The following is a 14,485-nucleotide window of genomic DNA, read 5'->3' as shown; positions in this document are numbered from 1 at the left end:
ACATTATGTAACTTGAAGCTGGCCTGTGGAAAGCGCTATACATTTGATTCCTGCTACATTTGACATTTGTCCCCTTTCAAACGCTGCCGTGCAATCCGACCATGTAGTTGACAAGGCGATACAATTTGGCCGCGGGTTGCCAAACATGTCCAGATTTGGATTCTGATCAAAAACCCACCGAGCCAAACCACTCCGAATCACGGCTGGCCGCTGACGACATGCAAAATTGAACTACTCCATTTTGGGTGAACTGCTCCAAACATTTGCGTGAGCTTTTTTCGCCATCTCGTGAATGAAGTCGATGTTTGCATGTTCGTTCTCGAGAAGCTTGTTCGAGTTTTCCCGCAAAACTCGAGCAATTTGGCGGGAAAACTTGGACAAGCTTTTCGAGAACGACCTGACGCACGCAGATTGATCAAAGCTCCAGCCTCGGTTTTCGCCTGACGCAGCTTGAGCCTGCTTGAGCACCAGTTGAGTGAGAGTCACAGAGTGCAGAGAAGTCCTTACTTCAAGGTTTTGCTTTTGTTGACTGACGTGCTCCGTCGTGTTAGAAAGTTCAATAGATCCACATCGATGAGATCGATGCCTATTGAATCTTGATGCGGATTGCGGTACGGTATCAGGCGGTATCCTCCGGAACCCAGTGTGCGTGGACAGCTCGACTTTCTCAGCTTTTTTGATCACTGCGCAGCGTTGAGCTGAGAATGAGATCATTTATGGATCAGAAGATTTGATAAAGATCATCGGTGATAACCATACCGAGGTGCAAGGATGTGCACTTTCCGGGAGCAATCTTTGGCAATTTGAACTAGCGTGTTCTGTTCATGTTCATTGCTCCAATTTGAATATTTGCACCATGGTTCTTGAAGGTTGTTGAGCTGTTGACAGGCTCGTCGAGCTGGCGGCTTTAAGCTGCTTTAGTTCCCGTGGTCAGTCGTGAGCGAATTTATAACTTGCAAGCTGAACGTCTTCTTGTTTACCCTGGTTTGAGCAAATTCACAAAACCACTCATCGTCAAAGGGAAACTTCCTCCATCTCCACGCCTCCTACCTCCTCTTGGTCCAGTTTGGACTCGATCCGGGCCTAGGGTTTTTGAACCTGAACGAACCAAACACACGGCTTCATATTGTACGTCTTATTCAATCAAAGAACTGGGTGTTCTGGTGGCCGGTTCTTGCCGCCATCAAAACTGAATCACCTGTACGGTATCGGTAGTGTCATGGAGATGAAAAGTCATACAAAGGAAAAGAAGTTTCAACACGCCGCAACTTTAACTTCTCCGTACGTATTTTCTTGGAGCTTCTTTCCCTCTAGAGAGCCGTGCGACGAGCCTATGTGTATGATTGGTTGAAACGCCCGCTTGATATCCTTACCTCCATCCTTTCGCAGAAAGAACCGCGTGTTTAAACATACAATCCTTTCAAGCCCGTCGCGCAGGGTCTTAAATCGCTCAAATGAACTTGAGATTTCCATCCTGGTAACATTCATTATCGCAAAAAATCCTCAACCCCAGATGGGGATAATAGATCATATATAATATCTTGAACTATATATCGACGCAGCATTTATTTTAGCAAACGGCAGCAAACGGCATACCTTACTCTCCACTCTTTCATATGCAAATCCCTTTCTTTGCCCACTTCTAAGTTTAATCCCTCACACCTTTCAAATCCGGCTTGGGTATATGTCCATATTAATCAAGCACAGCTATCATCTTCTATCTTAAAACCGAGAACCGCGACTCATAAACATCGATTTCTTTACTTGGCAAACATCAGCTCCATCGCAGTGTCTGATCAAACGCAAGAGACATTATTTATCCCAAATATATAAGTATCGTCATCAATCCGGGCTTTATCGGCTTCTATCAACACCATCCAATCCTTCAATTGGCACACTTCAATCCAGCCACCTGATCATTATCATACAACAGATATTTCTATCTCTACTTCATATCGTCATTGATCCGGGGTTTATCTATTTTATTGCCTCTTCCTTAGGAGTGGACATTTACATTGTTCTGTCGCAACAATCTTCATAGCTTATGTTTACGCATATAATTATGCGCTCGGTGGCCATAGCCCCGCTGCTTTCATCTTGGCTTTCTATAGTCTCGGCCGCCACCACCCCTGCAGTAGGATCGAATAGCTTCACTCCAAATGTGGTCCTTGTCATTTCTCAAACTAATGTTCAAGCCGACTGTACCATAAGGCCTTCTGTTACTGTCAATGGCACCTCACCAGGCCCAGAGTTACGCTTCAAAGAAGGAGACAAGCTTTGGATCAGAGTGATTAATACCTTACCTGAACATAATTCCACTATCCATTTTCATGGTTTAAGTCAGTTCGGAAGTCCATTCGCCGATGGTACAGAGAAAACTGCTCAGGTAATCCTCTCCCCAATCCCGATCAGACTTATGAATCATCAAAACATCTTTCTGAATCTTTTTTACCTTTGAGCAGTTTGCAATTAATCCTAATGGCGGTTACTTCGATTACGAATTTCAACTCCAGCCTGGCAGCGCAGGTAATTAGTGAGTCATTATCTTCCTTCTCCATTCTTGAGAGAGCAATATATTGAAGCACTTCAAAATCAGTATTTATCACGCGCACGTTGGGAACCAATTATCTACTGCACATGGAGCCTTCATCGTGGAGGACGACACAAAGCCGCCCTACTCTTATGATGATGAGATTACGCTTCTCATGAGCGATTACTACCATACGGTGGACGAAGAGATTGAGACCAACCTTCATTCAACTCCCTTCAAATGGGTAGGCGAACCTCAAAGTTTACTCGTCAATGGAAATGCGCTTGGAACTTGTGATCCTAGTACAGCTAAATATGGATGTGTATCAGATTGTCACCATCATACCATACTTGTCAAGCCAGACACAACCTATCGGGTTCGGTAAGTCACGTTTTTCTATCATCAGGCCATGTTTCCATGCCACTTACATTTTCCGCGCACAAATAACAGCGTCATTGGAATTACTTCGCTTGCCTTTCTCTACTTCGCTTTCGAGGATCACCCGCACTTGGAAGTCATAGGGGTCGACGGCGGCTATGTCAAAGCCGCCAAAACCGATCACATCGAAGTCCATTCTGGTCAACGCTATTCATTCCTTTTGAAGACTAAATCTGAAGCGAAGTTGAAGGCACTCAACGGAAAACGAGACTTTTGGGGGCGAATTGAGAGTAAATGGAGACCTGCTAAAGTCCATGGTGCTTTCGTATTGAGATATGCCGAAACCAATTCCCTGGATCTGAGCCACACTACAAACGACCTTGATCTCAAACTCAATACCTCATTACCTGATGTTGACGTACAAGCCTCGATATCCATCAACTCACCAACCAGTCGCGTCAGTCGAGCGGTTACACCAGAATTATCAGCATTCCAAAAGCTAGTCCCGCTTCCTGACGAAGAAGTGCCTTGGTTGCTGGATGTCTTCGAACCTCTAGACCCAAAGGAACGCGCGCCTCTAGCTAGCGAAGTTAATCGCCGAATCATCATCAGTGGTCAGCAACTCAAGTCGCCTGAAGGTACCATAAAGTGGTTCGTCAATGGAAAATCTGTCAGTCCTTTGTACCTTCCAGACGTTTTTGCATGAAGGCGTAGCACTGACAATTGTGTCCATTTCTCATGTAGTACGTTGAAACTGAACCACAGCTGCCCTTTCTTGTACGCGCCTATACCACTGGTCTCAAACCTGATTATGAGGCAGCGTCCAAAAACAATGGGTTTGATCCAACTGTAGGAGCTTATCCTATCAAATTAGGGGAGGTCGTTGAAATGGTATTCCTTAACCTTGCTTCAACTACTAATGTCTCAGAAGCACATCCTTGGCAGTGAGCCTTTTCTTCACTTTTAGCTCTTCAATCATTTTACAAAAGTCTGACACCTCTATGACTTCTTCCTTAGTTTACACGGACAAGCTGCCTACGTGGTTGGTAATGGCTTGGGGGCTTTTAGTGATGAAGAATTGGCTAAACAAGAAGCCGCAAGAAAGCATCAACCTATAGCTCGAGATACCCAAATGGTCTTCGCTGGTAAAGGGGCTACTTATTCGAATACTACTGTACCTACTGGTACACAAACCGGATGGATGGTATTGCGAATGAAGGCCGAGACACCGGGAGCATTTTTGCTCCATTGTCACATTCAGGTGGGTTTGCTTTTGATCGTTGGATTGGTACTTATCGCTTCAAGTTATAAGCTATGATGTTAATTTTTTTGTTTCCGTACCTTTCTGTAGCCGCATGCCTTCATGGGAATGGGTGTAGTACTTCTGATTGGGATGGAGAACCTCCCACCACTACCGCAAGACTTCCTCAAGGAATACATGTACGTTGAGTCGCATCAGCCTCACATTATCCTCGCGTATATTGAATCTTCCATCCCTTCCCATAGCACACCCACACCTCCTCCTCTACCTCAATCATATTTCTCTCATGATCCCAACAGGCCCAAAGTGAAAAAAGGAACCACACGAAGCTATAGATCTAGACTTCCACGGTCTTCATCGGTTGAGTTGCTTTGAATGGTATCATCCACTATCTAATTTTTTCTCCTGCATATCATCAACCCCCACATCGCTTTTACATCACCTACCATCAAGACGTAGTTACACATTCTCAACTCACGGCAACTAATAGAGCTGTTTGACTATTCAGTGGACTATTTTTACACTCGAGTTTTCTTTTCATCAATCGCATACACTTGGACAAATTAATTCGTTTTGAATTTTCAAAAACCTTGACTTGATTATTTGATAAATATCAATCAATTAATCAAATGGACTTACAGAAGTTATTTATAATCCTCTTGAACCTTGAGTAATCTTGATTTCTGAAGTCCATTTTATTTACATTTACACTGGTTTCATATCAATTCTCCATTGCATCATCTTGAAGTTGGTATTTGTTACACACGACTTCAGTATCTTTTGTCTATTGGGGGAGCATGTTTGGCAGTGTTATACTTTTCAAATGCTCTTCATAATTGTGAGCCTACTAGTGTCTGTCAGGCTAATAGAGCCAATAAAAAGTTGTGTTGATCAATACTTACAAGTATGAGCGGGGACAGACTTGGGCATAAGAAGGCGTAAGAGCTTTACTTGTAACAACCGGGTACAGACTTGGGCGTAAGAAGGCGTAAGAGCACCCACTATGGTTGCGTTAACTCGGTGATTTAGCGTTACCCTAATGCTAAAATACCAACAGGTCCACTATGCACCTGTTACAGACCTGTGGTCCGTACGGCTGCGTCAAGTCTTGCACTTCGTGTGCTCAGATTTACGCAAGCCTACGACTTGATTTATCGTAGGAACTAGGGAAAGCAGACGATAAATCATCCCATAGTGGATTTCATGCGGTTACCAACTTTGGTAAAACACGCATGGTCAAACTTTGCGCTCAGGAATGCAAACTTTACGATAAAACACTCCCACCATAGTGGGTGCTCTAAGAGCTTTACTTGTAACAAACAATTAAAGACTAAAAGTGTTGAATGTATCATCTTTGTTTTTATGATTCTCAAACATTTTGCTCTATGCTCTATGGTCCATCTCTTATCCTTCTCAATAACCTCTGATCAGTTCTGCTCCACACCTCCTTTCATTGCTGTTTACATGTTCTCCAACTCAATATACCAATTTTATAAATAGTCAACTATTCATTATGAAAAATTGCTTCCCTACATACCCTCAAACTGCTTCTCAACCTGAGGCTGTAGTTCTGCTCCCTTCCTTTATCTCATTACCTTGATTCCAGAATGAGGGCTTCATGGGTTCTTCAACTCAACACCCATTGACAGTGTTGATACTTTAACCTATTATTCACTCAATTCCTATTCAAAGGCCACTATATCTAATTATAAGTATGTTTATAAGCAGAACATGCCATATAAGAATCCCGCATATCACCATATTCTCAAATGTAACTACAACTGTCTAAAGCTTATGCATGTGCCAGCCTCTGCTCTGGTTTAAAATTGTAACCATACCAGTCTTTTGCTACTTACATGCTCATAGTTAGGTATATTCTCATCAACTTCATTTCTATCAGCATCATGTTTCTGCTTGCCAATTCATGTGGACAGTGGCACATGTTTGGCAGCGCAGTCATGCAGCCCGCAGAGCCTGCAAGCATATGCATCACCGGGTCCAGGTAGTGTTTGCTCGTTGACGAGCGCGCACAACTTCCCTTTCTGCCTCAAAGGGAGTTAATGTTTGCTCGTCGACTAGCAAAGCCTACACAGACACGGTGCATGCAGCCTAGCATCCAAAAATAAGGCCTGTGCGCATGTTTTTACCCTATGGCTGTGTAGTGAGAGGTCATAATAAGTTTTGTTTGATCAACATTCAATATACTCTTTTTTTCTTTGAACAAACTTCATCATGCCTACCAAGTGGCAGCTACCTCCAAAAGCACACAGTCAGCTGGATGACCCTGCAAGCAGTTGAGCTTGAATGTAAATGGGACTGCTCTTGATCAAAAGGTTATGCTATAAAATCACAAGTACCTCAATATCACAATGGCGACTTGCCCTTCAGCATAACTGTTTCATGTAAGTTGTCTCCAAACCAATTTCTTTGACTGATGCTGATGCTGACCAATCTCATATGTGCTCCAATCTTTGTAGATACTTGTTCTATAGATCATTGTCGTATTTTGCCATTGACTTCAGACACGAGCTCACTCAAGAATCTAGCAATCAAGATTCTTGAGATTGTTCCACATGAAGGCAGTGTTGATGGTTTGTTTTCCCTGATGAGTTTATTGAAGTCAAAGGCACAAAATTGGATGAAAGCCCAGACCTTGAATATGATATTGCAAGTGCAAATGGGTCTCTCAGCCAAACATTAACAGTACACAAACATCTCAGCCTGACCTGATAAAACCCATGGCAACCCAATTGATTTTTGGATTTTTAGCGCTAAAAACTCAAAATCAATTGGGTTGCCATGGGTTTTTTTGGATGGGTTTTTGAGGTTGTGTTGAGATGTTTGTGTACCGCTATTACAGAAGTCAATCTCAACAAAGAAAAACAATTCTTCTGAGGATAATGTGACCAATGATCATCTGGAAATTTTTGTACTGACTGATGAGCTTGATACTTTCAAAGACTGGGTCATGGGAGATGACTTTTCAGGTGAATTTGAGGGCTTCATGTTTTTTTTTTTTTTTCTCTATTCAAGCAAAAGAGAATCAATATTTCATCCTTTACACCAAATCTAGTTGTAGAAGATGAACCTTTTAGCTGGTCTGCAGCTGGTCTTTTTTAATGTTTGATTTTTTTCAAACGTTTTTGAATGAAAACACTTGACTGTGATTTTGGTACCGCGCACTGCTTGCACCCCCTTTGCGCGCACTTTCAGTTGACAGACAGCCACATGTATGCGCGTGGGCTGGTACTCACGCTCACACCCGGGGCCCCGAAGCCACGAGGCGCCCCGGAGGGGCACATGGCCGTGGCCAGGGCTTAGGCCACGCGTGGCCCTCACCACAAGCCCTTCATGACCTTCATAGTGCATGAAGTTCAGCTTAATTCCCCTTCAAAGAGTGCCTTAAGCAGGGAGTAGCACCTGAAGATGAGTTGGGCTATGATCAAAAGTTGTTTCAAGGGCAGGCCACACAGGGCTGGGCTGGGCTGGGCCACGGCCCTGGCCACAGCCCTGGCCACGAAAAAGGTGCCGGGTGTGAGCGTGAGCTGGTACAGAAAGAACAGCTGAGTTTAATTCTGGCCTTTACTCCTCCAAGCTTTGTGAGTAATTTACAATATGGTTGCCATTTTGTTCAGTTCACTTCATCGATCGATTGTCTCTTCATGCTCAAAGCGTAAACTAAACAGATACAAAACAAGAGAAGAAGTCCTAAGCAGTCAAATATCAAGTCTTTGTATTTAATCTTCTTCATATCTTGTACAGTCGTTTTCAAAAAGGTTGAAATCGAGGCGTTTCAAAAATTGAGAGGTGGACCGTGCGCCACCTGTGAAAGGTGCAAAATATGCATATAGAAATGCTGCTCTAGCAGCCTAACTACAGCAGCTTCCAAAATCACTGTGGCACAGTTGGTCGAGAGTCCGCGTTACGCTTGATCCAACAGGTTCCGAAGCTACTACCATTTTGAGTTCGAACCGGACTCGATTTCATTTTTGTCATCACATTTTGACAAGCTTTTCTTGTTCAATCTGCTCGTTATCGTAAAATACAACAGTGAAATAGCTCGATTATCATTGTTTGCTTGCATGTGATTGTTTTTGCTCTATCAGCAAGTCACGACAAAAACTATAGGCAATTAAAAGAGTCGCACCGAGTCGAACATGAGACTGCCAGCAGAGTACTACTCGGACGTCTCCTTCTGACTACTGCGCCACCGAAAGATGAGTTGTTTGCGTGGACAACTTCCTTTATACCGTATAATAGCGTATAATGCTCGATCTGACCCGATCTGACAGGTAAGTTTGATACCTTTCACGAGTGGCGCACGGTCCACCTCTCAATTTTTGGAACGCCTCGATTTCAACCTTTTTGAAAACGACTGTATCTATTCTTAATTCTAACTCGGTCATGACACCTACTTCTTCACTCCAAAAAGACAAAAAAAACCCTTGTAAACTTTCTTTATTTATCACACAAACTGAATTTCATTCTCCATGACCGAAAATTTAATCATGAAAAAGAAAAAAACATAACAAGAACATCTAGGATACTAGTCATTTCATTCAAATAAATGATTTAACTGAAGAAGGAAAAAAACATTTTCTCTTGATCTTTAATCTCTATTGAGCTTATCCCTCGACTCATACATTTAGATCCCAGAATCAATGATCGAAAAAGGTGTTATAATCTAACCGATGATAACTCTGACGAATTAAAGAATGCAAGAAGTCAGTTTATAAAAAAGGAAAGAAACTTTGAATCTAAAAGAAAAGATGCGGTCTTACTTTCCCTCTTCATCGTTGAATTCGTATGAAGGTACTTCTAAGTTCAAGGGTGCTGGTCCACGACGAATTCGACCACTGATATCTATTAGCATAAACGATAGAATGCAAAGGTCAAAAACTATTACGAGTTAGAATGAAACAAAGTGATATCTAAATTACCATAATGAGAACCGTGGCCTAGATCAAAAAAATGAACAATTAGTCTTACTGATCAAGACACGTACCTAGAGTAATAAGAACGTACAAGGGCAAAACCATCCTCCATAATCACCAGCTTCACCAATAGGTACACAACCCAAATGAGTACAAACTCCCAACATAATTAACCATTCTGGTTTTTTAATTCGATCAGTATCAGCTTGAGGATCACGTAACGAACTAATCTCTACTGAATTAGCTTCATCGATTTCAGAAGAAGTTCGATGACGGATAAACACCGGTTTACCACGCCATTTGATAATCACATTCTTTCCTTCTGGTATATTACCTAATTCGACTTCTACTTTAGCTAAAGCTAATACATCTGCTGAAGCTGATAAATTCGTTAAGAAATCGGATACTAAGGATTTAGCTCCTGCTGCTGTGATTAATCCCATAGATCCTACCATCAAGTAAGAAAACGCTCGACCTGAATCTTCAGTTGAAGTACGATAAGCTGAATAATCGGGTACGGTTGTGCTATCTTGAAATGATGCTTCAGATGATTTTGGTAAAAGACTGTGTTGAGAAGTAGATGTAGTGAATTGTCTTTGATGAGCCAAGGTAGGCTTAGCTATAGATATGAATAACGAATAGAATACATAAGTTAGAATTTGTGTATTATAAGTCAAAAACAATCAGGAAAAAAGACAAACTTATGAGTGGAGTACGGCTGACGAGTTGGCCAAGAGGACCAGCAGCACTGATACTTCCGAATCGTGGAATGTGGTGATCCATTCGAAATTTTAAGCTCGGTGCATCATCGTGATGATGATCATCATGTGAGTGAGGAGCTTGAGCATTGAGATTGAGTCGAGATGCGATCGGGATTCCTCGAGAGCAAGTACCACTGTGAAAAGAGTTACATATATGAGTTTGCTTCAGCTGAATTGATAGTTAGGCTGATTTCTCGATCATCAAAGGCATGTTTCTGACACTTACACGGTGACTGGAAGAGAGATAGCCTTGCGTTGAATAGCAGCCCAGTTTGACGAAAGACTTGAGATAGCCATTTTTGATTAAGTTTTGAATTCGATTTGAGATGGTAGGATGTGTTTTCGAATGTTCTTAAAGGAAGTTTAAGTTTGTTGACTCAATTTACCATTCCGACCACTTCACTTTGGGCTCTATGACTCTGACCTCGTAACTTTCGGGTGAACCCGACGAGTTCAACCAATTGGAAGCGATCAAAAGCAAAAAGCCCTAACCCTAATGAAATTAAACTGAACAGACCCTAGGACCATATGTCCCCTAGGAATTTTAAGTAACACTTCACAAGTCCCAAGTGCAACTTTATGTCCATAAACTTGATTGTATTTCAAGCAACAAGACATTTCTTCAAGTTTATAGAATTGTAAAACAAATATTCAATCTTCCTCAAGTGCGCAAAGATCAAAAGAATAAGTAAGCTAGTGATCAAGAAGTTGTCTGGATTCAGAAGACATAAGAATCCATGCCCACATTCTGGAGTTCTTGCTGCAGATCATTCATGATGAACATCAGTCAAGAAGACCATGGCAATCAACACAGAATAGATGACATTTAGTCCAACTTGACCAAGTACCTCTAGTCAGACACTTTTCCCTTGCATGCTTGGGTGTCTGGAGAGACTTTTCCAAAGACTTTGGACTTTGGTGGTCCTGAAGATGAACAAGTTGAATTATCATTCCCAGCACTAGATGTTCCCTCAAGTCATCCAATCACCAATCTTGTGTTTTTAAATTTCAAGCTTTCAATTGATTCTTTAATGAAAAGATATTTGCTATTTTCTATAGTGTTTTCTCTTCTTCACAGATGTGAGGAGTGCACATCTATTGGGTGTACTCTTCACTAAGAATATGATAAGAAAGGTAAAGTGTGGTCTTCAGATGGTACACCCAAGTGAAGACTACAGCTAGTTGACCTCTAAGAAGAGGATTTGAGAAAGAGAAAAGAAGACTAAGGGCAAATAAAGAGCTGGTGCGCTCTAACAACACTGGATCACTACGCTACTCAACGCTATCAGGACCAATCCAGATAGCGTAGATGAGCAAGTTATCATAATAACACAATGTCATCATTCTGGGGACTATTAACTAACACTTTGTAATCAATGTGACTTGAACAAGCTAAAAATAGAATTGAAATTGCAAAAACGTAACTGTAGAGCGCTACAAAAACGTGCTAACAACTAACATAACATAAAAAAAATCAATCCGCTTTGCTGTAAGCTATAGCAGCAAGGGCTGACTCGGTGGTAGAGACTACTGTGATTCTTTGTGTTCATTGTGAGGTTGCGAGCTGTTGTGAGAGTAGGACTTTAGTGTCAATAGCCACTGTATGATCATCAAATTGTGATAAAACAACCCAATTCCAATGTAAACCAACCACAGGGCAAACTGACTCGCGTGTTGGGGTTGAGGGTGCATACAGAATACTATCTCATAATACATCCTACAAGTTTGTTACAACTATTTACATTAAGGATCTTCACATTCAGGAGGTGAAGTCCTCAAATTGGTGCAGGGGCACACTAACCAAAGCTAATAGCTAACATCAAATCTCAATGGCTGTTAACGTAGATGAACAAAAGCTAACGCTAAAAACATAGCAATACCAAGTTAACAAAAATTCCAGGATCTGGTAGCGTAGATCACCACATCTAATGGAAAACATTGATGTAGATGGATGAAAAAGTTACACTACCAGCTTCTCTAACACTTTTTTAGCGTAATTGGTCCAGCGTTGGCTCTAACCTTGTGAGACTGGGAGAGGCAGGCTTTACACTTTGGTAAACCAAAGATTCTGTAGGCTACTTTAGACTCCTTAAAATGGAGGAAGCCTTGCTACTTTAAGGTTTATTTCTAGAGACAATGAATGCCCTGGGCTAGTAGAAATAAGTACCTTGGGTGTTCAGCAATGGAACCCGCAATGCTCAAGAATGGTCTTTAACAAGCTACACAACTAACCATGTACTCAAACATCCTCTCAATAGGAGTCGAGTAACCTGTGGTTCTGTGTTGTGATGCTAGTAAAAGATGGGAAATGAATCAAGGGAAGATGGGGGGTTTATATATTCATGGGTCAAGCATCATCTTGTGGTTGGCGTGTGATCCTTGTCTCAACTTGTGGTTGACGCTTGGGTTCGGTCTGTTATGTATTTATTACATCATGTACATGTGTTTACATGGCTCTTGACACTGAGCCTTGAGATGTACTTATGGGTTTATACAATATCATAATATTACATGTGGTACTGTTAGCCTGTGGTCCTGTAATCAGGGCTCAGGACTAGGTCTGTGACCCGGCCCTGGCCCCGCCCGGCCAACTGTGCCCGCTGGTTTTCTGGAAGCAGACCGTACGCGCCCTGACACACCAAAACCTACTTGATAAGGACGAAGGGTCATAAAAGCCCTCTGAGCACCCGGGCGGCCTGTCCGCCCCGGTGCCCGTCATTTTTTTTGCTGAATAATCTAAAAAATTGCCATTTGAGTTGGGTCCCATGGCTCTCTCCAAGGTCTAAGTAGGCTGATACAGTGGAATTCCTTTATAAGCATAGTGATGGTTGGGCAAAATCTTATGCTTACATAAAATATGCTTCTTATCGAATAGGAGCATAATTCCCAATCAAGGAAAATGCTATGCTTAAGGAAAAAAATAGCGCTTGACCATTTTTTTTTCAGATGGGAGGTGCTCGATACAAGGCAAGAAAGGTCACAGAAGCAATATTTGTAACCTAAAGGGTCTTGTGTAAAAAGACACAAAGATTTTGGAGCATGTATTGTGGGACAAGAGTACAAATAGAAAGTGATGTAGGGTCTCAATTTTTTCTTGTAGAATTGGAGTGGTTTATGTAGGTCGTTGTGATTAGACATGATTTGAAACTCAATCAGAGGAGTTGCTTAGGGAGAGAAGTAATCAAAAGACCAAAATCAAGCAAAATCAACATCAAGTAATTATAAATAAGATGAGAGAAAAAAAGAAAAGATCGAGAGATTTGAAAGACTCACTCATTGAGTTGAGTACTGCCATTTTCATCATCAGAAGAAGAAGACAGATCAGATGATGAAAAAAGAGAAACACTCAAGGTGTCAGGTACATGAGCTGGCTTTCTATTGGAAAAGAAGCTACATAGTTACAGCCATTGTGAGAACTATTGGTAAGTTTCGAGGTGATGGGTGTCGCCGAGTTTTAACTAGAGTTTAATCTGTGGTCCAAAACTCGGTTTTTTTCGATTTCACAGGCCTAAACCTTGTTTTGGCTCCTGCAATAGGCCTGTATCTCACGGTCCTCATGGTCAAAAAGGAGTTTTCTTTAGTTTTTGCCAGTTTTGGATTAAATCTCAACACAACACAAAATAAAAAAAAGTTACCATTAGTTCTCACAACGGCTGTATCTTTGGCTGAGTCAAATTTTCAGTCTGTCACATGCTAAATAGGAGCATATGAGCCCAGAATGCTTGATTTAATGCTTCTATTCCCATGCCTACCCCCCATTTTTAGAAGCATATCTTCCAAAAGATTATGCTTTAAGCTTATATGCTTGTATTTGCAAAATTACCGCCAACCAAAAATGGTTGGATGGGGTTTGATGCTTATAGAAAATTATGCTTGTGTAGTGTATGCTTACAAAGGAATTTCACTGTATAAGGTTTATGTACAATTTTATACACCTAGAGCTGCAACAAACACCAGAAATCCCCCCCTATGGCCCCTTTTACCTCTTAAAATCAATGCAGGGTGTGCCCCGGCTGGTCCTGAGTGTTTTCTGGATCCCCTTGGGTCTTCCCAAGGCCGGGCAATGCCACAGGGCCGCCCTGTCTCACTCAGGGCCGGGTCACAGCCCTACTCAGGGCCAACAAAAAACATGACCCAAATCAAAGTACATATATTGTCTCATCACTCTTGTAAAACCTTACATTGATTTTTTTCTCATATATTTTGACATGAATTCTTCCTAATCATACCCTCCATAACTTCTTTGGAACACAGCTCAATAATCAAGCGTAAACAATTATCTCCTTTTGAGATCTAACTCTTCATCTGATTTTTAACTTTACAAGACCGGTAGAAATTGAATTTTAATTTCTTGAGTTCAACTTGTTTAAAGACTTCAAAAGTGTGTTGATTTGTCTTTTCAATGGACTTGGAGCAAGTATCTAGACATGTTGAATAATTTTTTGAATGAAAGTTACTGAAAAAATAAAATAATTCATTTCAAAATCATACCACTGTGGATCTGGTTGATTCACAATAATTCATTGTATATACTGTAAATTAGATGGTAAATCATCCCATAGTGGATTTACGGTGCACCAAGGTCACCTTTTTTTGCAGGTTGGAAGCTGTCATGAAGAGC

The 14,485-nt window shown here is 41.5% G+C and overlaps 3 protein-coding genes across 3 annotated transcripts; 1 reads left to right on the top strand and 2 right to left on the bottom strand.

The window, feature by feature from the left end:
- Window positions 1–740: 740 nt before the first annotated feature.
- Window positions 741–1,473, bottom strand: MELLADRAFT_107378 (uncharacterized protein; the record flags this gene model as incomplete). Its single annotated transcript, XM_007410979.1, has 3 exons — window positions 741–912; window positions 981–1,098; window positions 1,374–1,473. The coding sequence occupies 3 exons, from the start codon at window positions 1,471–1,473 to the stop codon at window positions 741–743; spliced, it is 390 nt and encodes a 129-aa protein (XP_007411041.1).
- Window positions 1,474–1,701: 228 nt separating this feature from the next.
- On the top strand, window positions 1,702–5,169 carry MELLADRAFT_48734 (uncharacterized protein; the record flags this gene model as incomplete). Its single annotated transcript, XM_007411134.1, has 9 exons — window positions 1,702–2,386; window positions 2,463–2,533; window positions 2,597–2,911; window positions 2,981–3,360; window positions 3,490–3,578; window positions 3,653–3,852; window positions 3,926–4,169; window positions 4,260–4,348; window positions 4,415–5,169. 9 exons carry the CDS (start codon window positions 2,045–2,047, stop codon window positions 4,542–4,544), a joined length of 1,860 nt encoding a protein of 619 aa, XP_007411196.1.
- A 3,777-nt stretch (window positions 5,170–8,946) lies between these two features.
- On the bottom strand, window positions 8,947–9,663 carry MELLADRAFT_36650 (uncharacterized protein; the record flags this gene model as incomplete). Its single annotated transcript, XM_007410978.1, has 3 exons — window positions 8,947–9,032; window positions 9,110–9,127; window positions 9,195–9,663. Coding segments are annotated over 3 exons (573 nt in total), but the record flags the coding sequence as incomplete, so codon positions are not given.
- Between the last annotated feature and the right edge of the window lie 4,822 nt (window positions 9,664–14,485).

The sequence above is a fragment of the Melampsora larici-populina genome (genome assembly GCF_000204055.1).
Source record: "Melampsora larici-populina 98AG31 unplaced genomic scaffold MELLAscaffold_23, whole genome shotgun sequence".
In the NCBI taxonomy this organism is placed as follows: domain Eukaryota; kingdom Fungi; phylum Basidiomycota; class Pucciniomycetes; order Pucciniales; family Melampsoraceae; genus Melampsora; species Melampsora laricis-populina.
This window is presented reverse-complemented; position numbering and strand designations above follow the sequence as displayed.